The 21,775-nt window shown below is 38.5% G+C and overlaps 1 protein-coding gene across 7 annotated transcripts in view; it reads right to left on the bottom strand.

Moving 5' to 3' along the window:
* Nucleotides 1-21,775, bottom strand: part of EFEMP1 (EGF containing fibulin extracellular matrix protein 1) — a 70,171-nt gene that overhangs the window by 44,994 nt on the left and 3,402 nt on the right. For all 7 annotated transcript variants that reach the window (XM_012171221.4, XM_042246139.1, XM_042246136.1 and 4 more), the window contains exons 3-4: nt 19,589-19,637; nt 19,024-19,425 (exon numbers count right to left, since the gene is read on the bottom strand). In XM_012171221.4, coding sequence (XP_012026611.3) covers nt 19,024-19,425; nt 19,589-19,637 — 451 coding nt within the window. The remainder of the gene's footprint in view (nt 1-19,023; nt 19,426-19,588; nt 19,638-21,775) is intronic.

The raw sequence follows: 21,775 nt of genomic DNA, 5'->3' as shown, positions 1-21,775 counted from the left end.
TTCATAACTGGCATCACTGTTTCATCTTAATTTGTGGTTTATATAGTTGCCCCTCTTATCTCTGGTTTCAGTTTCTGGAAGTTTCAGTTACCCACATGGTCAATTATGGTCTAAAAATATTATATGAAAAATTCCATAAATAATTCATAAGTTTTAGACTGCCCACCATTCTAAATAGCATGATGAAATACCTTGCCATCCTACTCCATGCTGTCCAGGACATGAATCATCCCTTCATCTAGCATATCCTGCCCAGCAACCAGTTAGTAACATCTAGCTTTCAAATCCACTCTTTTGGGTATTGCAGTGCTTGTGTTCAAGTTAATCATATTTCACATAACACTGGTCCCAAAGCTCAAGAATTGTGATGCCAGCAATTAGGGTATGCTGCAGAGAAACTATAAAGTGCTTCCTTTAAGTGAAAATGTGGAAGTTCTTGACTTAACAAGGAAAGAAAAAAAATTTGTCCCTGAGGCTGCTAAGATCTACATTAAGAAGGAATCTTCTAAATATGAAATTGTGAGGAAGGAAAAAAAAAATTTGTGCTAGTTTCGCTATTAAAACTCAAACTGTAAAAGCCATGGTCAGTGTGCAATAAGTGCTAAGTTAAAATGAAAACAGTATTAAATTTATACAAAAAGATATTTTGAGAATGAGAGAGATCACACTCACATAACCTTTATTACAGTATATTGTTATAATTATTTTATACCATTATTAGTTATTGTTCCTTATCTCTCACTGTGCTTAATTTATAAATTAAACTTTATCATAGGTATGTATATATAAGAAAAAACAGTATATATAGAGTTTGGTACTCTCCATGGTTTTAGGCATCCACTGGAGGTCTTGAAATGTATTTGCAGACGAGTGGGGACTTTTGTATTTAAAATTGATCAATGCACAAGCAACACTTAAGTCATGAATTTTCAGCATCAGTAGTTATCCAATTATGATCTTTGTAGTTAAGAGATTCACCTAACAGCAACAGAGAAGAGAAAGTATCTCTTCTCCTTTAGGGGAAAGTGGTGTTTTCTTTTTCGCTGAGTAATAGAGTTGACATAACAGAGTGTGTCATCTATTAAACTGATTTTAAAATGTCTCCAAGTCAACTGCAAAGGCTGACTTGACTCTGCACTGATTTTTCTTTTCCTAATGTGAGATTTATACTGAGGAATAGGTAGTTGCTTACTAGTTGGTTTTACCCACTTCTCAGGACTTCTACTTGATGTTTTAAGTTCTTGAGAAAAGAAAAAACATCATTCATATTTAATCAAATAACTCATTCAATTTTCCTTACTGATGTCTTCTCTATTCTCTATCCCTATATATATTTCGTTTTAATATGAGACCAGAAACAGTGTATTTCACCAAGAAAAACAGTTATAACAATTTTGTTATGGATTAATAATGGTTTGGGAAATGTATAATTCTGCCTATTCCTGACTTTGACATTATAGTCAGCTTTTCCAATAATTCTTTTACAACCCTATTAGAATCCTAATACTGTTTGGGGCTGGGTTTTTCAATGTCAACTAAATAACCCAAGCTCTTTTTCTAAGAGTGATTATTCTATTTGGGTATTAACCTTTGGTGATAGCTTGGTTTATTGGAAACTTGTTCTGGCATGCTTACACAATCTATTTTTCTGCTTAAATTGAAAAATCAATGAGAATATTTTTTTAGTTTACTTAGAGTTGAACTCCAATTTATGATGGTTTTTCTAATTAACATTTTAAAAAAATGAACTAGGGGCTTCCCTGATAGCTCATTGGTAAAGAATCGGCCTGCAATGCAGGAGACCCTGGTTGGATTCCTAGGTTGGGAGGATCTGCTGGAGAAGGGATAGGCTACCTATCCCAGTATTCTTGTGCTTCCCTTTTGGCTCAACTGGTATAGAATCTGCCTGCAATATGGGAGACTTGGGTATGATCCCTGGGTTGGGAAGAAGAAAAAGGCTACCTCCTCCAGTGTTCTGGCCTACAGAATTCCATGGACTGTATAGTCCATGGGGTTGCCAAGAGTCGGACACAATGGAACGACTTTCACTTCACTTCAAAATGAACTAGTCACCAAATAATCTTTCCCAGCCTTTCAGAATTATCATTAGCTGTATAAATTCAGTTCAGTTCAGTCGCTCAGTCATGTCCGACTCTTTGCGACCCCATGAATCGCAGCACTCCAGGCCTCCCTGTCCATCACCAACTCCTGGAGTTTACTCAGACTCGGGTCCATTGAGTCAGTGATGCCATCCAGCCATCTCATCCTCTTTCATCCCCTTCTCCTCCTGCTCCCAATCCCTCCCAGCATCAGAGTTTTTCCAATGAGTCAACTCTTCGCATGAGGTGGCCAGAGTACTGGAGTTTCAGCTTTAGCATCATTCCCTCCAAAGAAATCCCAAGGCTGATCTCCTTCAGAATGGACTGGTATAAATTGCACCACAATTAAATTTCCTTCTTTCATTTAGGTTCTTTTTATCGTTAGCACCTCTATACCCCCATCACTAAAGAAGAGAGGTCTTGCAATCGAAGTTTAGAACAAAGCCCAGCATCTTTACCAGCTTGTGTGGGAAAACTTTTTTCTCTGGCTACCTTCCTGCTTGGGTTAGGGTTCTTCTTATATGCCAGGTCATGAACAAAAAGGGTCCATAGCTTTTATTGGGAAGTTTAATTGAGAATGACTGGAATTTTCTGGCTTGCCTGTTGAGTGAACTTTTATTCTGGGCTACATCCTGACTATAATTCACCAGAGTCTGTCTAGTCAAAGCTATGGTTTTTCCAGTAGTCATGTATGGATGTGAGAGCTGGACTATAATGGAAGCTGAGTGCCAAAGAATTGATACTTTTGAACTGTGGTGTTGGAGAAGACTCTTGAGAGTCCCTTGGACAACAAGGAGATCCAACCAGTCCATCCTAAAGGAAATCAGTCCTGAATATTCATTGGAAGGACTGATGCTGAAGCTGAAGCTCCAATACTTTGGCCACCTGATGCGAAGAACTGACTCGTTAGAAAAGACCCTGATGCTGGGGAAGATTGAAGGCAAGAGGAGAAGGGTAAGACAGAGGGTGAGATGGTTGGATGGCATCACCAACTCGATGGATGTGAGTATGAGCAGGCTCCGGGAGTTGGTGATGGACAGGGAATCCTGGCGTGCTGTAGTCCATGGGGTTGCAAAGAGTTGGACATGACTGAGTGACTGAACTGAACTGAAGAATAAAAGAGTATGGCAATTCAATAATAGTCCCAGATACATTATTTTCTAATTCACTCTATGATGGTCTGTCAAAAAAGTTTATTTTGTTAAAAATTCAGTTGTTTATTTCTTATTTTCTAACACAAAGATAGGTCAAGATAGAATCTTGGTAAATCTCTAAGAAAGATTAGTCAAGACATGGCCAGGATGCTGTAGAAGTGTAAGAGAACACAATCTTAGAGGTTATGTCTTAACATTTTTATTTCTATTTTGTTGACTCTTTATATATTCCATCCAACATGTTTTTTGTTGCTTGAATCATGTAGTAGCTGTCCAAGGTGACCTGTTTTCTTGTGATAGGTAAAAACAGGAATTTATAAAGCAGTTCCTAGAGTTGATTTTACAAGAATAATGAGAGAATCCTTTTAGAAGCATTTTCAGCTTTGATCAATTTAATTTTCATATATGTTACTTTCCTGTAAAAAAAAATGGTGTATTACATGTTTGTGCACATGAATCTGTGTGGGCTAAACTTGAGTAGGTATGTGTATATATGTGCACATGTGTGAATGTAAATAGCTGGAACGAACTAAATCCAGGCAAGGAAGGGGGTGCATTTAGGCCGTGTAGGCAGGTCTCTAAGGTGTCTTTTAACAACTTCCTTTGGAATATCCTTTCCTTTTTTAAAAGAGGTACCTTCTGATCTCACAAATTTCTCAGGGCAGGACATGGATAAGCAGAGTAAACCATCTTACACAACATTATCTCTTTAGGCCTCAAATGATGAAAAACAGTGATTAGGAAAAAAGTTTACTGGTGGGTTTTGAATGATGCCAGATACATAAACTGCTCACATATTTTAGGAGAATGATTTATTTTGAACTAATTCTTTACGAAGCTTCTTCAAATAAACAAATTCAAAGGACTGAATAACAGACTCTGGAAAGCAGACTTATACTGCTCTGCATTATTTTGGTATATTAAAAATATTGAGATACTTAAATTTTTTAGTGAACAGTAACAATTTAATGACAATTTAATGACATTTTGTGAATGTATGTATAAGAGGAGGACTTATGGCAAAATAGTGAGATCTAATTGATCACCACCAAACAAAAATTCTTCCCTGATCCACATAGTGACAGATCTGGTCTCCAGGTTGGACAATGAGTGGGAGCCCGGAGTTGTTTCCTATTTTAGATTGTGTTCCACTGTCCACTCAAGGGAGTAGGATTAGATTATCTGCAGCACACAGCTGTTTAGAGTACAAAACTTATTTCACTACATCCCTAGAGCTTTTTGAGATTTTATATGCACAAAGGAAGTTGTGGTTTCCACCATGATTCTCACTTTAGCTGCTGCTAAGTCACTTCAGTCATGTCTGACCCTGTGTGACCCCATAGACGGCAGCCCACCAGGCTCCCCTGTCCCTGGGGTTCTCCAGGCAAGAACACTAGAGTGGGTTGCCATTTCCTTCTCCAATGCATGAAAGTGAAGTCGCTCAGTCATGTCCGACTCTTAGCAACCTCATGGACTGCAGCCTACCAGGCTCCTCCGTCCATGGGATTTTCCAGGCAAGAGCATTGGAGTGGGATGCCATCGCCTTCTCCGCCACTTTAGCTGGGCACACATAAAGCAAAACACACAGCTTTCATGGTTGTCTCTAGTTCTGTTGTCTCCTTCACACTCCTAATTCATGTACAGTTAAGTACAAGCTAGCTATTAGCTCCCAGGGTCCCCTCAGTATTCTGCATTCTTTCTTCCTGGGACTCTCAGATCTATGGATTTCTTTCTCACTTCTCTGGAAATTCAGTTCTTCCTACCTTGGGACCAGATCATAAGTGTGCTTCTTTAAGTCACCTATAACCAACTAAGTAACTTTCCTGGATTCTACCCTTTAGCATTTTAACAGGATAGATTTTAAAAGAATGGTTTCATTCCTAGCCACAGCAATCAGACAAAAAAAATAAATAAAAGGTATCTAAATTGGAATACAAGAGGTAAAACTATTTGCAGGTAACTTGATACTCTATACAGAGAACCTTAAAGACTCCACCAAACACTTTTAGAACTAAATAAATGAATTCAGCAAGACAGGCAGGATAAAAGATTAATATACATAAATCTGCTGCATTTCTTTATACTAACAATGAAATACCAGAAAGAGAAAGTAAAAAAAAAAAAATCCCATTTAAAATCACATAAAAATACTTGCCAAAGCAATTCTGGGGAAAAATAACAAAGCTGGAGGCATAACCCTTCCACACTTCAGGTGAAACTGCAAAGTTATAGTAATCAAGATAGCATGGTATTGGTACAAAAACAGACACGTGGATCAATGGAACAGAATAGAGAGCCCAGAAATAACCCACACACCTACAGTCAATTAATCTATGACAAAGGAGGCAAGAATATACAATGGAGAAAAAGACAGCCTCTTCAACAAGTAGTGTTGGGAAAGCTGTACAGCTACACGGAAATCAATGAAACTAGAACACTCTCTCACACTATATACAAAAATAAATTCAAAATAGTTTAAAGACCTAAACACAAGACATGACACCATAAAACTCTTAGAACATAGGCAAAATATTCTGACATAAATTGCAGCAATATTTTCTTAGATCATGCTCCCAAAGCAATAGAAATAAAATAAAAAATAAACAAACAGAGCCAAGCAAACTTAAAACCTTTTGCACAGCAAAGGAAACCATTATCAAATGAAAGGTAACCTACAGAATGGGAGAAAATTTTTGCAAATGATGCAAAAGGCAAGGGGTTAGTATACAAAATATGCAAACAGCTTATATAGCTCAATATTAAAAAAAAATTAAAAAATGGGCAGAAGACCTAAACAGACAGTTCTCCAAAGACATACAGATGGCCAACAAGCACATGAAAAAATGCTCAACATCACTAATTATTCAGTTCAGTTCAGTCACTGTCATGTCTGACTCTTTGCGACCCCATGAATTGCAGCACACCAGGCCTCCCTGTCCATCACCAACTCCAAGAGTTCACACAAATTCATGTCCATCGAGTCGGTGATGCCATCCAGCCATCTCATCCTCTGTCATCCCCTTCTCCTCCTGCCCCCAACCCTCCTAGCATCAGGGTCTTTTCCAATGAGTCAACTCTTCACATGGGGTGAAATTGGGGTGGCCAAAGTGTTGGAGTTTCAGCTTTAGCATCAGTCCTTCCAATGAACACCCAGGACTGATCTCCTTTAGGATGGACTGGTTGGACCTCCTTGCAGTCCAAGGGGCTCTCAAGAGTCTTCTCCAACACCACAGTTCAAAAGCATCAATTCTTCGGTGCTCAGCTTTCTTCACCGTCTGACTCTCACATCCATACCTGACCACTAGAAAAACCATAGCCTTGACTAGATGGACCTTTGTTGGCAAAGTAATGTCACTGCTTTTTAATATGAAATCTAGGTTGGTCATGGAGAAGGGAATGGCACCCCACTCCAGTACTTTTGCCTGGAAAATTCCATGGGCAGAGGAGCCTGAGCTAAGAGTCTGATACAACTGAGCAACTTCACTTTCACTTTTCACTTTCATGCATTGGAGAAGGAAATGGCAACCCACTCCAGTGTTCTTGCCTGGAGAATCCCAGGGACGGCAGAGCCTGGTGGGCTGCCGTCTATGGAGTCGCACAGAGTTGGACTGAAGTGATTTAGCAGCTTAGCAGTAGCAGGTGGTCATAACTTTCCTTCCAAGGAGCAACCAAGTCTTTTAATTTCATGGCTGCAATCACCATCTGCAGTGATTTTGGAGCCCCCAAAAAACAAGTCTGACACTGTTTCTACTGTTTCCCCATCTATTTCCCATGAAGTGATTGGACCAGATGCGAGTGTAATGCAAATCAAAATCACAATGAGTTATTACCTTATATCAGTCAGAATGGCTATCATCAAAAAGTTTACAGATTGTAAAATGCTTGAGAGAGTGTTAAGAAAATTGAACTCTCTTACACTATTGGTGGGAATGTAAACTGGTACAATCACTATGGAAAACAACATGGAAGTTCCTTTAAAAAACTAAAAATAGAGCTACCATATGATCCAGCAATCCCACTCCTGGGCATATATCCAGAAAAGAAGAAAACTAATTTGAAAAGATATATGCACTCCAATGTTTATAGCAGCACAATTTATGATAGCCAGTATATGGAAACAGCTGAAGTCACATCAACAGACAATTGGTTTAAGAAGATGTAGTATGCCAAAGAAAGTTCAAACTACCATACAGTTGTGCTCATTTCACGTGTTAGTAAGATTATGCTCAAAATTCTTCAAGCCAGGCTTCAGGAGTATGTGAACCAAGAACTTCCAGATGTACAAGTTGTGTTTAGAAAAGGCAGATCAAATTGCCAACATTCACTGGATCAGAGAGAAAGAAAAAGAATTCCAGAAGAACATCTACTTCTGCTTCATTGACTACACAATGGAAATCAGAACAAACTTATGGAGTCACAATAAACTATGGAAAATTCTTAAAGAAACGAGAATATGAGACCATCGTACATGCCTCCTGAGAAACCTGTATACAGGTCAAGAAGCAAAAGTTAGAATCAGACATGGAACAATGGACTGGTTCCAAATTGGGAAAGGAGTATGTCAAGGCTGTATATTGTCACCCTGCTTATTTAACTTCTATGCAGAGTACATCATGCAAAATGCCAGGCTGGATGAATCACAAGTTGGACTTCAGATTGCCAGAGGAAATATCAACAACCTCAGATATGCAGATAATATCATTCTAATGGCAGAAAGTGAAGAGGAACTAAAGAGCCTCTTGATGAGGGTGAAAGAGAAGAGTGAAAAAAGATGGCTTGAAAGTTGACATTCAAAAAACTAAGATCATGCCATCTGGTCCCATCACTTCATGGCAAATAGAAGAGGAAAAAGTGGAAGCAGTAACAGATTTTATTTTCTTGGGCTCCAAAATCATTGCAGACAGTGGCTGCAGCCATTAAATTAAAAGATGCTTGGTCCTTGGAAGAAAAGCTATGATGAACCTAGACAGCATATTAAAAAGCAGAGACAACACTTTAATAACAAAGGTCTGTATAGTCAAAACTATGGTTTTTCCAGTAGTCAGGTACAGATGTGAGAGTTGGACCATAAAGAAGGCTGAGTGCCAAAGAATTGATGCTTTTGAACTGTGGTGCTGGAGAAGATTCTTGAGAGTCCCTTGGACAGCAAGGATATCAAACCAGTCAATCCTAAAGGACATCAGTCCTGAATATTCATTAGAAGGACTGCTGCTGAAGCTGAAGCTCCAATACTTTGGGTACCTGATACGAAGAGCTGACTCTTCGGGAAAAATCCCGATGCTGGGAAAGATTGAAGGCAACAGGAGAAGCAGGTGGCAGAGGATGAGATGTTTAGATAGCACCACCAACCCTATGGACATGAGTTTGAGCAAACTCCAGGTGATAGTGAAGAACAGAGGAGCCAGGTACACTGACGTCCATGAGGTCACTAAGAGTTGGACACAACTTAGCAACTGAACAACAACAACAACCATACACACACACACACACACATATACATATATACAGTGGAATATGTCATAAAAAAATAAAATATGTCATTTGCAGCAACAGATGGACCTAGAGATTATCATACTAAGTGAAGCAGTAAAAGACAAATGTTTTATGGTATCACTTACATGTGGAATCTAAAAAATAATACAAATGAATCTATATACAAAACAGAAAAAGATTCACAGACATAGAAAACAAACTTATGGTTACCTAAGGAGAAATGGAGGGGGAGAAGGGATAAATTAGAAGTATGGGATTAACATATACAAACTACTATACATAAAATAGATAAGCAACAAGGATTTACTGTATAGCACAGGGAACTATGTGCTTCCCAGGTGGCTCAGTGGTAAAGAATCCGACTGTCAATGCAGAAGACACAAGAGACTTGTGTCAATTCTTGGGTCGGGAAGATCCCTTGGAGAAGGAAATGGCAAGCCACTCCAGTATTCTTGATTGGAAAATTCCATAGGCAGAGGAGCCTGGCAGGCTATTCTTGGGGTCCCAAAGAGTTGGACATGACTGAAGGACTGGGCATACATGCACAGAGAACTATATTCAATATCTTATAATAACTGATAATGGAAATCTAAAAAATACAACTGAATCAGTTTGTTGTACTCTTAAAATTAACACAATATTGTAAGTCAATTATATTTCAATTTTTTAAAATTACATAACCAAAAACCAACAACAAAAAACCTACAGATGGTTTGTGGCTTGCAGTCAAGGGACAGGACCAAAAGAGATTGCTCTGATCCCTTCTTCCTTTTTTGTTCTTATTTTACAGAGTTTTATCCAGTGCCCTGATTTCCGCCACAATATTGGAGAGCTTACATAAACATTTTTCTAGCCTTGTGATTATTTCACTTCAAATACCATAAATATTAACATTTCCCTGAGCCAACTGTATTTTCATTATTCACCATTATATTTCTGATGAAGGGTATAGCTGATACAGAGATGCAATCACCGGTTAAATGGCTTTTCAGAAAGTTGAAAGAATTATAGTGTTTCTTATGTTTCTTATTATTACTTTTGCTTTAGGAATAATAGCAACTTATTTATTTGCCAATGTTTTTTAAAAACCTAAGAATCCATAATATAAAGAATAAATTTCATAGTTTCTTCTTTCAAATGTCTTAAGCTTAAGACAGGTACTAGATATCTAAGACCTCTATTGTTAATAAAAAGTTTGATACATACAGAGTTGGGAAATATAATTTATACATATATGGTATACATAATAGCTAATTTTCAAGGATGATTTTAGAACTCAAGTAAACTTAAAGCATGAATTCTCTAGTGATTAAAATACATTCATTTATTCAAACAACACACACACATACACAAACACAAAACATTTGCTTAGTGCCATTTTAATAATAAGTAAAATGGGACATAATTTAGGAAGATACTGAGACAGAGCTGGAGGACCACACTAGTATTTTGTTGGGGAGAGTTACTGAGGATGGAACCAGTCATAAATGTTTGCTCTGCAGTGCTTCAGCATCATGGGTACTGTCTAATTTTGTATTCCTCCACATACCATTACCCCTAACCTTGTTAGCATTCCTATCAGCAGCACCCTGCTTCTGGGGGAGTCTCCTGGGAAACCGCTCTTGAGTAGGAGGAACATGGACTCAAAGCTGTTTTTCCCTTGTTCTGGCTTGTCTACATGATGCTTACTTCCCTCGCTGTTTGGCTCTTAATTTCCTCTTCAGAACTCTCAACTTCCCCTCATTATTCTCTTTTAAATACTCCATTCCAGGAAGGAACCAGACTTTTGTTCTTCACCATACATCTGGGAACATGTTCTTTTTTTCTGTCCAAATGTGGATTTTAGTAAATTGTAAGGATACCTGTATCACATATTGATTTTGCTACTACTTCTGGCAATTCATTATGTACTTCTTGTGATGTCCCATGAGTTATTTTCCAGAGTTATATTTTGTTTCTTTTATTGTTATTTGATAATTCATGGGTTGATGATGGCAAATTCCCAAAGGACAATGTCCACTCCTACTTTGATTCTACCAAAGTGCCTTAACAACAAAAAGTGATTCTTAAAATTTGATGGAATTACTGAACATTAACTGAATGGTTTTGCATTCTGTTTGATCAGTTTCACTCGTGATATTGCTTGGTTACCCTTGATTAGTATAAACATACAATTATTTTAAAGGTAGTTCAAGTTTTAGAATTGAGTTAGCCAAATATCTTGTTTTCAAGTTTATTTAGTACACATTTATATAACATTAATTCACACTCTGTCCCTCCTTTTAATCTGTGGTTATGCAAAATTGATAGCAATAAGCTATCCATGCTGCTGCCAATATCCTGGCACTCAGCCTTCCTTTCATGTCATTCCTTAGCTTCATCTTTATTAAATGTTTACAGATCATTTAGGTTCAAGCTACAAGTCTGCAATTGTGGCTAAATGCTTACAATGAGAGCTGTTTTCTTCTGCCAATATTTGAATGCAGTTTTCTTGGTCAGTTTTATTTTTGAGTGTGCAATTTGCAGTTACCTCCTGGAAAAAGAAGCATGCTAATGAACTTCAGATGTGGCACAGATTACTTATTTGTACATTCGTGCAAAATCAAACACATTTGGGACAAATTTTGTTTACTCTTTGGTTTCAAAGAACAGAATTGTGCCAATAATTCAACAAGTGCACAGGCAATCTTTACCAATGGGGCTATTTGTTGATTTCAGAGACTCTAGTTTGACATTTTCTTCTGGAGAAAGAGATAATGAATATCCAGTGCATACTCCTGAAGTTACCCAGACTTGCAATTCTACTATAATCTGCTTCTTTTTGCTTCTATGGGGTGAGGAAAATTCATTCTGCAGATTAAGTGTTAACTAGTTTTAAGAATCTTGTCTTTGATGGGAAGTAAATCTTCGATAAAGTTTTAATTGAACAGAAGATACTCATATGAATAGTATTCTAATATTTGATGACATTCACAGAATCTAAAGGGGATGTCAGCCATGTATCTGGTATTGAAAGGATCTCCTATCAGTTTGGTAAATAAAGCACACTTTTAAGGCCAAAATCAGAATCAACATCTTCCTCTATTGCAACTCTACATGAATTGAACCACCACACAACGTTTGTGCCTCGAGTGTAAGGGGGATGTCTTTAGAAGGTACGGGTATCACTTAGCACCAATCATTACCACAGGCAAAACATAACTGTGAGTTTCACCTACTGACAATTTAAGGGCATTTATAATATTTCACAGGGCTTCCCAGATGCAGTGGTAAAGAATCCGCCTGCCAGTGATGTGTATTTGACCCCAGGTTGGGAAGATCCCCTGGAGTAGGACATGGCAACCCACTCCAGTATTCTTGCCTGGAGAAGTCCATGGACAGAGGAGCCTGGTGGGCTACAGTCGTTGGGGTCCCAAAGAGTCGGACACGACTGAGTGACTGAGCACAGGACAGCAGTGTGGCATTGCACACTTGCAGAAGCCTTCACACTTGCAGGCTCCACAGACAGGCCAAACACCTCTGGGTTCTTGTGAAGATGTCCTCTTTCCTCTAGATTGCACATATATGCTCTTGGTTCAGGAATACAGTCCTAACCAGGACTCATGGTCAATCATGTTTGGGGATGAGGGCACTGGTGATGGCAATAAGAATGGTGAGAGAAGTAGACACATTATTCTGTCCCATAAACAGAAAGCATTTTTGATGTTTTCTCTTCATTACTTCCCATATCCCACATAAAGTATTCTTACCCCACCCTTTGATTTTTACAACTGAATGCAACTTCCTGAGATTAAAATTATGTTAGACCATTGGTTCTCATACTTGAGTAGCGATCAAACTCATAGGATTGTTAAGACATAGATTGCTGAGCCCCATCCTTAGAGTTTCCAATTCAATAGTTCTGATGGGGTTCATGATTTTGCATTTCTAATAAGTTACTGGATGATGCTAATGTTTCTGGTCTGGAAACCACATTTAGAAAGTCATTGAGTTAAATAGTTATATAACTTATTCTTTTGTGACGGAGAAGGCAATGGCACCCCACTCCAGCACTCTTGCCTGGAAAATCCCATGGACGGAGGAGCCTGGTGGGCCACAGTCCATGGGGTCGCTAAAAGTCGGACACAACTGAGCGACTTCACTTTCACTTTTCACTTTCATGCATTGGAGAAGGAAATGGCAAACCACTCCAGTGTCCTTGCCTAGAGAATCCCAGGGACGGGGGAGCCTCGTGGGCTGCCGTCTACGGGTTGCACAGAGTCGGACACGACTGAAGCGACTTAGCAACAGCAGCAGTCTTTTGTGGCAGAAGTGTGATCATATCAATATCTTCCATCCTTCTACCTCAAGTAACTATCATTCAATTTTTATGAAGGAATTTTCTGACTATATATGAATCACAAAGATGTACATATTATTTACAAATGTGTATTAAAATATGTCTTAAATTAACTGAAATTTGATGACTATAGTGTTCGGAGATATAAATCATGAAACAATGCTAGATTTTTCAGGAAGAAATCAATGCAATTATATGGCATCAGCTTATTTAAAAAGTAATTAAGTTTTCCCTATAAACTCAACTTCTATGCATTTACATGGCCTTAGAGAATTTTAAGATACTCAAAGATAATTAACACCTAAACACAATAAACTATTAGTAGGTGAAATACCCATTTTACATTCTGCTTGAAATATTTCTTTTCTGTTAATATAATAATTTACTCAATTATAGTCTTCTTTTTGCAAAATATCTATTTTCTGAGATCAAAGCTCTTTGCTGGGCTGTATAATTATATATAACAAAAATTAGGCACTTCTTCACAAAACTAAGCAGAGCAACCAGAGACCCTAATGACAGTAGTGAGGATGAACGAAAGGCTAGTATTTGAAAGTTGCTTGGTAATGACAATGCCAAGTATGCTAAGCTACTTGATTACACTGTAATTTATAAATCCTCCTTTGGATATGATATCATTTAAGTTTCAAATGAAAGAAGCCAACAAGAGATGTCCCTAACATCTGAGAATCTCTATGTGTTAGTTCAAATTTCTCTTTTTTAAAGTAGTTGTATAGATAATAACTTTTTTCCTTTTCAAAACAGTACTTTAGTTATGTTTACAAAGAAATGTGCAGAAGATAATATATGGTCTCCAAGAGTGTGGAGCTTTTTAACCCTAAGTATAATTTTTTAATTCCTTTAGGCTTTACAAAAGGCAGCATATTTCTCTTTTTAGCTTTTTAGTTGCTCCTGCATCATAGGTAATAATAACAGAAATCAAATAAAATTGTTGAAAATACAGCTAAAACTGAAAAAAGAAATTTGGCAAACAAAAGTTTGTAGTTGAAGTATGGTTTTTAATTTAGCTGAGTGAAAATTTTTCCCAGTGGAAATGAGGAAAGATGAACTAACTATGGTATGACATATATCCAAGTATGTAGGTGCTAATGTCTAGGTATCCTATACATGCAATCTAGAACAATGTGGAAATTGACAAATGGGCAGAATCCTGACAACTGCAAAGAAAGGCTCTGTCCAGGTACATAAAGATCAATGAAATATTGTTTTTCAAAGTTTAAAACAAATTGAAAACACAGTCTTACTGGACAAACAATGCCTTAACCTGAAAAAGTGGCTTTAACACTGAAACTTTCCCACTGTTGGCTGTGGTGTGCAGAACATTTGTTTACGGGGGTTTGCTGAGGTGCTCAACAATTCCATTTCTCCAGGACTGAGGCATTTCCAGGGAAGTGGGACATTTAGTTTTCAGATCAGGACAGTCTTGGGTAGACACAGATGGTTGGAAACCTTAGGGTATGTTTTCACATCTTTCAGTTATACCTTATATAATACAAGCCAGGAATTGCACTCTGGATTTGACTCCACAATCAGCTTTATTAGACATTTTATCAAGTTCATTTTCTAATGGCATGGTTTCTTAAGCAAGTAAGTAATGATACTTGCAAACCCTGGCTGAGTTTAGTAATGATTTAATTACTAGTCATTCAAAATATTCTACATGTAATTTTTGAAAGTTCAATTAAGTGGACAAATTCCTTTCAATTGGGCAACTGATTCTCTTATTTCTCTTATTTTTTCCCCCCTACAAGAATGGGGCTCTTAGAATGTTATATATGGTAAAAAAATTCTTTCTCAACTTGAACTAGTGTTTTCTAACTCCATATCCTTTGAAGATTACAATAGTGACTATGCACTGAAGATCCAACTTCCTTTAGGAACAGATGAATATCTGTTATCTTTGAAGTGGATGATATTTCATGGAAAAATAATTAATTTCTAAAGCTTAATTTTTACATGACTCCAGGCATGTGACACTGAAATGATCTTCATGAAATTTGATAGCTGCCAACATTCAGAAAACTAAGATCATGGCATCTGGTCCCATCACTTCATGGTAAATAGATGGGGAAACAGTGGAAACAGTGTCAGACTTTATTTTTTTGGGCTCCCAAATCACTGCAGATGGTGACTGCAGCCGTGAAATTAAAAGACGCTTACTCCTTGGTAGAAAAGTTATGACCCACCTAGATAGCATATTCAAAAGCAGAGACATTACTTTGACGACTAAGGTCCGTCTAGTCAAGGCTATGGTTTTTCCAGTGGTCATGTATGGATGTGAGAGTTGGACGGTGAAAGCTGAGCGCAGAAGAATTGATGCTTTTGAACTGTGGTGTTGGAGAAGACTCTTGAGAGCTCCTTGGACTGCAAGGATGTCCAACCAGTCCATCCTAAAGATCAGTCCTGGGTGTTCATTGGAAGGACTAATGCTAAAGTTGAAACTCCAATACTTTGGCCACCCTATGCGAAGAGTTGACTCATTGGAAAAGACCCTGATGTTGGGAGGGATTGGAGGCAGGAGGAAAAGGGGACAACAGAGGATGAGATGGCTGGATGCTATCACCGACTCGATGGACATGAGTTTGTGCGAACTCTTGGAGTTGGTGATGGACAGGGAGGCCTGGTGTGCTGTGATTCATGGGGCCACAAAGAGTTGGACACGACTGAGCGACTAAACTTAACTGAAAGATGCCACCTGTCATTTGAAATTCTCAGTGTGAATGACTTCCCCAGTATCATGCTCATTTGGTAAAAATTACCTGGAAAAAAATGCTTACTGTGAATTGATAATTGGATGTTATGTTTTAAACCCCTTGGTTTTGCATAAAATTGAAAAAAACCTGGACAAATAGATGAATAAAGGTTAAAGAATCATGTTTTGACTAAATGTTAAAACATGGAAAGCTGGTTAAAAATATATTTACAAAATAGAATACATTTCTTTATTTACTTTTTTATTTTTGGCCACACTACCCATGGCATGAGGTATCTTAGTTCCTTGACCAGGGCTTGAACTCTTGTCCCTCTGCATTGGAAATGCAGAGTCTTAACTGGACCACCAGGGAAGTCCCTAATATAGAAATATTTTAAACTATCTAGTGGTATTTAAATTATTAAGTGCCAACAGTGATTGATAATAGTGCATGCAAAGGCACAGTTAACTAACATTGAAATACAGTTCAGATTTCAGTCATTACATTAAAAATGTCCTCAGCTTTAAGTTATATAATGATAAACTGTACCTGTTGAAAAATATATACGGAAAAAAGAAATAATTTTATGACAAAAATATGACTCATCTTAGGCATTCATTTATTCTGATCCAGCAATCATGGTAAATGTGTTTGGATTACTAGTCATAAGTATGCAACATTTAAAAGGAGAATGGAGATCTTTATTAAAACAGAAAGTTCCTCAAACTCTACAATGATGTCAGTAATATAGGTCCTTGGAGCACATTATTGTTTTAAGCAGAAGTCCCTACACTTTCACATTGGTTATAAAACATTATTTTGTGCTGCTGGCCTGGAATGAGAATGTCATACATCTGTAGGCAATTAGAAGAAGCTGGACTGCATGTTTGATCAGCTCAGTAATAAATGGGCACAAGTGTGACTCGACTTATGTTAGTCAGATTCCCTAGACAGATTATCCTGTTGTTATCATATGAAATAACCCCCTTTTATCAACAATTTAGTAAATCCACATTTATGGGCACTTTGCAAAAGTGTGTGATGGGAAGAAATCCAACTTAAGCCTTAAGTCATCCAAAAAAACTTTTAACCCTGCTTTTAATGATACAGACCCCCCAATCTCAAATTGTAGAAATTGGTTGAATTATGCAAAACAGTTTGGGTTGGAAATGCCTCATGTGCACACAATCAATGAATATGTATTTAGCATCTATCATAAGCATTTAAGAGTTTTAGCTTATAACTGAAAAAGAAATTCCCAAAGAAGAAAAGACCTTACTTTGTAAGGTAGTCTAAATCTTTAAGAAAGATTAAGTAGGATTTCATTTTTATTATTCACTTTTTATTATACAGTTTTTACTGTAACCAATGCATGTTGTAAATCCTGAATATGTTTTATTCTAGAACTTCATTCGATTCTAGGCATTCTTCTTGCTTTTAACCACAACTGTCAATAATGGATCATAAACTACTTTGTAGTTTCTGATAAATGAATTTACCTGCTTTCTTCCCCTCCTAAGTACCATTCAAACATATGTCCAAAGTATAAAAAAATAATTCAATATGTAAAAGTCAATCCTTTAAAACTTTCACCAAACCTTTTCAGTTTCAGGAAAAATACCACCAAACCTTCCAATATAATTATATATTTAAATAACACAATTAAAAGTTGCTATCTTAAATAAATTCAAGGTATTTTTAAACCAATATTCACTCAAATACACACACCATACAAATATAAATATATATTTATTTGTAAATATATATTTATTTATATATATATATAAATAACCTCATGAGGTTATCTCTTTGACATAATCCTTAAATTAAATATCTGAATATCAAGCAGATGCTGAATTGGAATTCTGACTCATGACAGTAACACAAAACAGATGCTAATAAGATAGGCACTCTGAAAAGTGACACCATCACAGCATGGCTTAGCTCTTGATGTGGGATACTGAAAATCTGAATGCAAAATATGAAATAATAAAAGTCAGAGCCTGATAGGTTTCCTTACTTCATCTATAAACCATTTAAAATCTACTATATTTTTATACAGAAGATAAAACTCAACGCTCGTGAATAAGGGGCAGCGTCCTAGAAGACCAAAAGATGCTTCTTTCACTTAATACAGCAGGTAGGTGACCCCAGTTGAACCCTTCTGTGTTGAGGGAGGAAGGTGCTCTCTTCTTCACTTATGTAAGTAGAAGGTAAGAACTCCTAGGCCCTTCCTATTGGCCAGTGTGTACCAGGCACTTATGGTGTATATGGGGTATACCCAGCCAGCACCTGGCAGTGAAAAAGTAGTCCAAAGCTTCTATGGCCACATCAGGCAGATCTAAAAGGGTTTGCTAAGTAGGCAAAGAGGAAGAAAATCCCTTAGCACAGTCCAGTTAGTTCATATGCTACACGTCTTCAAAGCCCAAGATTCTTATCAGTTTGCTAGCATGAGTCTACCGGATGTGTATTCTTTGTGAGAATAAACAGAAAAACCCAGGCAGATGGTGCCATGGTGCAAGTGATATAAGCAAAATGTGCTCAAATGAGAGCTTAAGAATAGATATAAGTGTGAGTGGGGGAAGATTCCTTCAAAGGTAATGACAGGCAGAAGTCCCATTTCTTTATTCCTCAGTGAGGAAAACAAGACACTGGCAAGTTCAATTAAGAGACCTTAAAGGGGGGCATTTGTGGAGTAGCTTGACAGCACAATTTCAAATTCCAAATGAGTAATTTGACTGCTCCTTTTGACAGCTGTGACTCTAACCCCATCTGTCTGGGTTTGAAGGCTGGCTCTGCACTCACCACCTGTGTAACCCCTGGTTCTTAAACTTGGCTGCACACTGGAACCACTTGGGGAGCTTAAAAAAAAATACTGATTCCTGGAACCCATCCCCAGAGAGTGTTATTTAATTGGGCTAGGGTGTGGTTTGGACATGGAGAAGTTTTAAAGGCTCCCAAGTGACTCTAAATATGTGCCGCTAAGGTTGAGAACCATTGGTGACCTCTCTGAGACACAGTTTCCTCATTTGTAAAATGATGACAACACGGGCAGCAACTACCTTTTATGATTTTTGTGATGATTGAATATGATAATGCAGGCAAAGCACTTAGCACAAAGAATGGTGAGGGGGAAGCTCTCAATAAATGAGAGCTGTTGTCTTTCTCACCACAAGGTGCACTTGGGCAAGAACTTTTTCATTAGCATAGAAAGTCATGCTTACCTTGGCACACGTTATGCTCACTCTGCTCATAGCCTGTTGCACACTGGATCCGGTGAGAAGGGTTGGCGGGAATGCGCTGAGGGTCAGCTGGGTTCCGCCGGGTGACAAAGTTATTTCGGCCAGTCTGCACTTCAACAGCAGCACTGGCAACAACACCACCCCCAGGCACCACTCCACTGGCAGCGATGCCAGTGGCTGCCACACCCCCAGTGCCTGTACTAGAGGTCGCAGCTGCATTTGCAGCTGCACCCACACCTTCGGCTGCTGGTGTTTCTTGCTGAGGTTGCTCATTGTTGACAATAATCTGGGCTGTTTTAGGAAGGCAGAGGTATCCTCCATAGTGGTTGACACATTTCATTCCACCTTTGCAAGCGTCTTGGACAATGTCACATTCATCAATATCTGTGGTGAGTAATAAAATAAGTCAGGAATCTTCTTACAGGGGAAACCAAACATGTAAACACATGCTTACACCTTTTGGGTATAATACAGGTGGGGCATGAAGGACATACTAGATGGAGACAGAGAGCTATGGTCAGATGGGACGTTTTTGAAGCTGGCTCACCTTTGCACTGCTGTCTTACAGGATCCCACTCATATCCATCTGTGCATTGCTGTGAAGAGGGGCCAGGAGACAGTTAATTGAGTATCCACTCTCTAAAAAGTCACTCTAAAAGCTTCATATTTATGGCAACAGTCTTGGTACTAGGGTCCCACATAGATGATAAGATAGTTTAACATTCTGTAGCTTTTTAAAAAAGACACATCTGTGCACTGGACTGCTTCAGAGATCCCTTCTCAATCACCACCTGTCTCAGCTCTTTTGTTGCATTTCCATTGGATCCAGTTGCCCATAACCATCTTGGAATTCCTTTCTGTCTTGATACTAATACTCTGTAATCTCTCTGGTTTTTTTTTTTTTTTTTTGCTTTACTTGACCCTTCTTCCACATTATAAATTTTACCAAAAAAAAAAAAAATCCAACTGAGTTCTTTTATTCAGCCCTTGACTATTCCCCCTCTCTCTAAATCCTCTTAGAACACTCCAGCACCTGACTTTCCTTATCATTCCTATTCAGTTAAGTCCTGATCCATCTTCTCATACCATGGCCTGCCTCCCAGCTTCAGTTTCTAAAGGTCCTCTCTAGTTCACTCACTGACAGAACCATCTGTCAAGTACCCTTTCACACCAGGCACCATCGTAGTCTCTGGGAAAGCAAAGATGATTAAGATCTTGTTCCCATTCTCAGGCAGCTCACAGGCCTGAAGAGGAGACAGACAGGTAGATTAGCTGAAGCAAGATGTCAGGTGTCGTGAGACAAGTTCACCTGTGGAAGGAGTGATGGACTCTGCTCAGGACTGTGGATAGGCATGACAAGGTGGAAAGGAGGGCTTTGTGGGCAAAGCTACAAGTGAGTTGGATTTTTTTCCAGGGAGATGTGGTAAGTCTAGGATGAGGGACCACATAAGCAAAGGTGCAAAGCTGGAAGGAGCTACCGGTAGTCCTGGGTGGATGGAGTGAGGTACGAGAGGTAGGCAGGGCCAAACCTGGGAAGCCTTTCTTTGGAAAGGCCAAGCGGGAACTGAATTTGACCTTGAAGGTCAGTGAATCTCAAGCTTTATTATGCTTAAGAAAGTCTGGTGCTTGTTAAAATGAGATTCCTGGGACCAACCAAAGGCTCTGACTCTGTAGGTCAGGTAGGGGGCATGGAATCTGAATTCCTAACAAGCATCTCAGGTGATTCTGATACAAGTTATCTATGGGCTACTTCTTGAGACATGCTGGTCTAACTGATGAGGCCTCTGAAGAATTCTTAAGCTCAAGAAAACATCTGATCACATGCAGATTTGAGGAAGAGGTTTTAGGAAGGATTAAGCAAAAGTAGAGTAAACAAACAAATAAACTTAAATTCTTCCATAAGAGCCAAGAGTTGCTTGGCAAACAACAGATGCTTGGCAAATAAATAGCTGAATGGAGACAGAGATGAGTTTAGATATTTTACTGACTTCTGAGACTTAATAAGGTGAAAACTAAACTCATTTTATCTCCCAAACTAATGCTTCTACTTTTACCAACACTGTCCAAGGGACTATACCACATTTCTCAGGAACCAGGATAACAATTTTAACATCAACTTTTCCATTATTTTCCTTCAAGCTCTGCTGTTATTGCGTCCATTTTTATATCTCCCATGTTGGTGTAAGCCTTCCTGACCTCATGAGAAGGCAAATCTCCTTAGCTGGTCTCCATATCACTACATTCAGCACACAAGCCTCTATGATAACCTTTCTTTGCTCTCTTGGTTACACTGCTCCTCCATCTAAGAGCTCACAGGGGCCTGTGGACCCCTCATCTTCCACTATTACCATCTTTAGGTTCTCCACACCACCCAGCCCCTTGTCACCTCCTGATCTTGACTTGGCTATGTTCCCTTCTAGTCTTTGATTATGCTACCTTTTCTGATTCAGGTGCCTCTTCAGCCTTTCTAGAATAATCCAAAGTCCTCACTTCCTTCAAGAAGTAGCAGCAAGTTCTAACTCCTTCAGTAAGCCTGAAGGCAGCATGCGCTAAGTCGCTTCAGTTGTATCCAAACCTTTGCAACCCTGTGGGTGGTAGCCCACCAGGCTCCTCTGTCCATGGGGTTCTCCAGGTAAGAATAATGGAGTGGGTTGCCAGTATGAACATTAATCACCTCTCTGCTTTTGTATTTCTTTAGCAACATGTATAAGCTGCATAATACTTTGTACTTTTC

The sequence above is a fragment of the Ovis aries genome, chromosome 3 (assembly GCF_016772045.2).
Source record: "Ovis aries strain OAR_USU_Benz2616 breed Rambouillet chromosome 3, ARS-UI_Ramb_v3.0, whole genome shotgun sequence".
NCBI classification, from domain to species: Eukaryota; Metazoa; Chordata; class Mammalia; order Artiodactyla; family Bovidae; genus Ovis; species Ovis aries.
The sequence above is the reverse complement of the archived record's forward strand: the minus strand, read 5'-3'. Positions and strand labels throughout refer to the sequence as shown.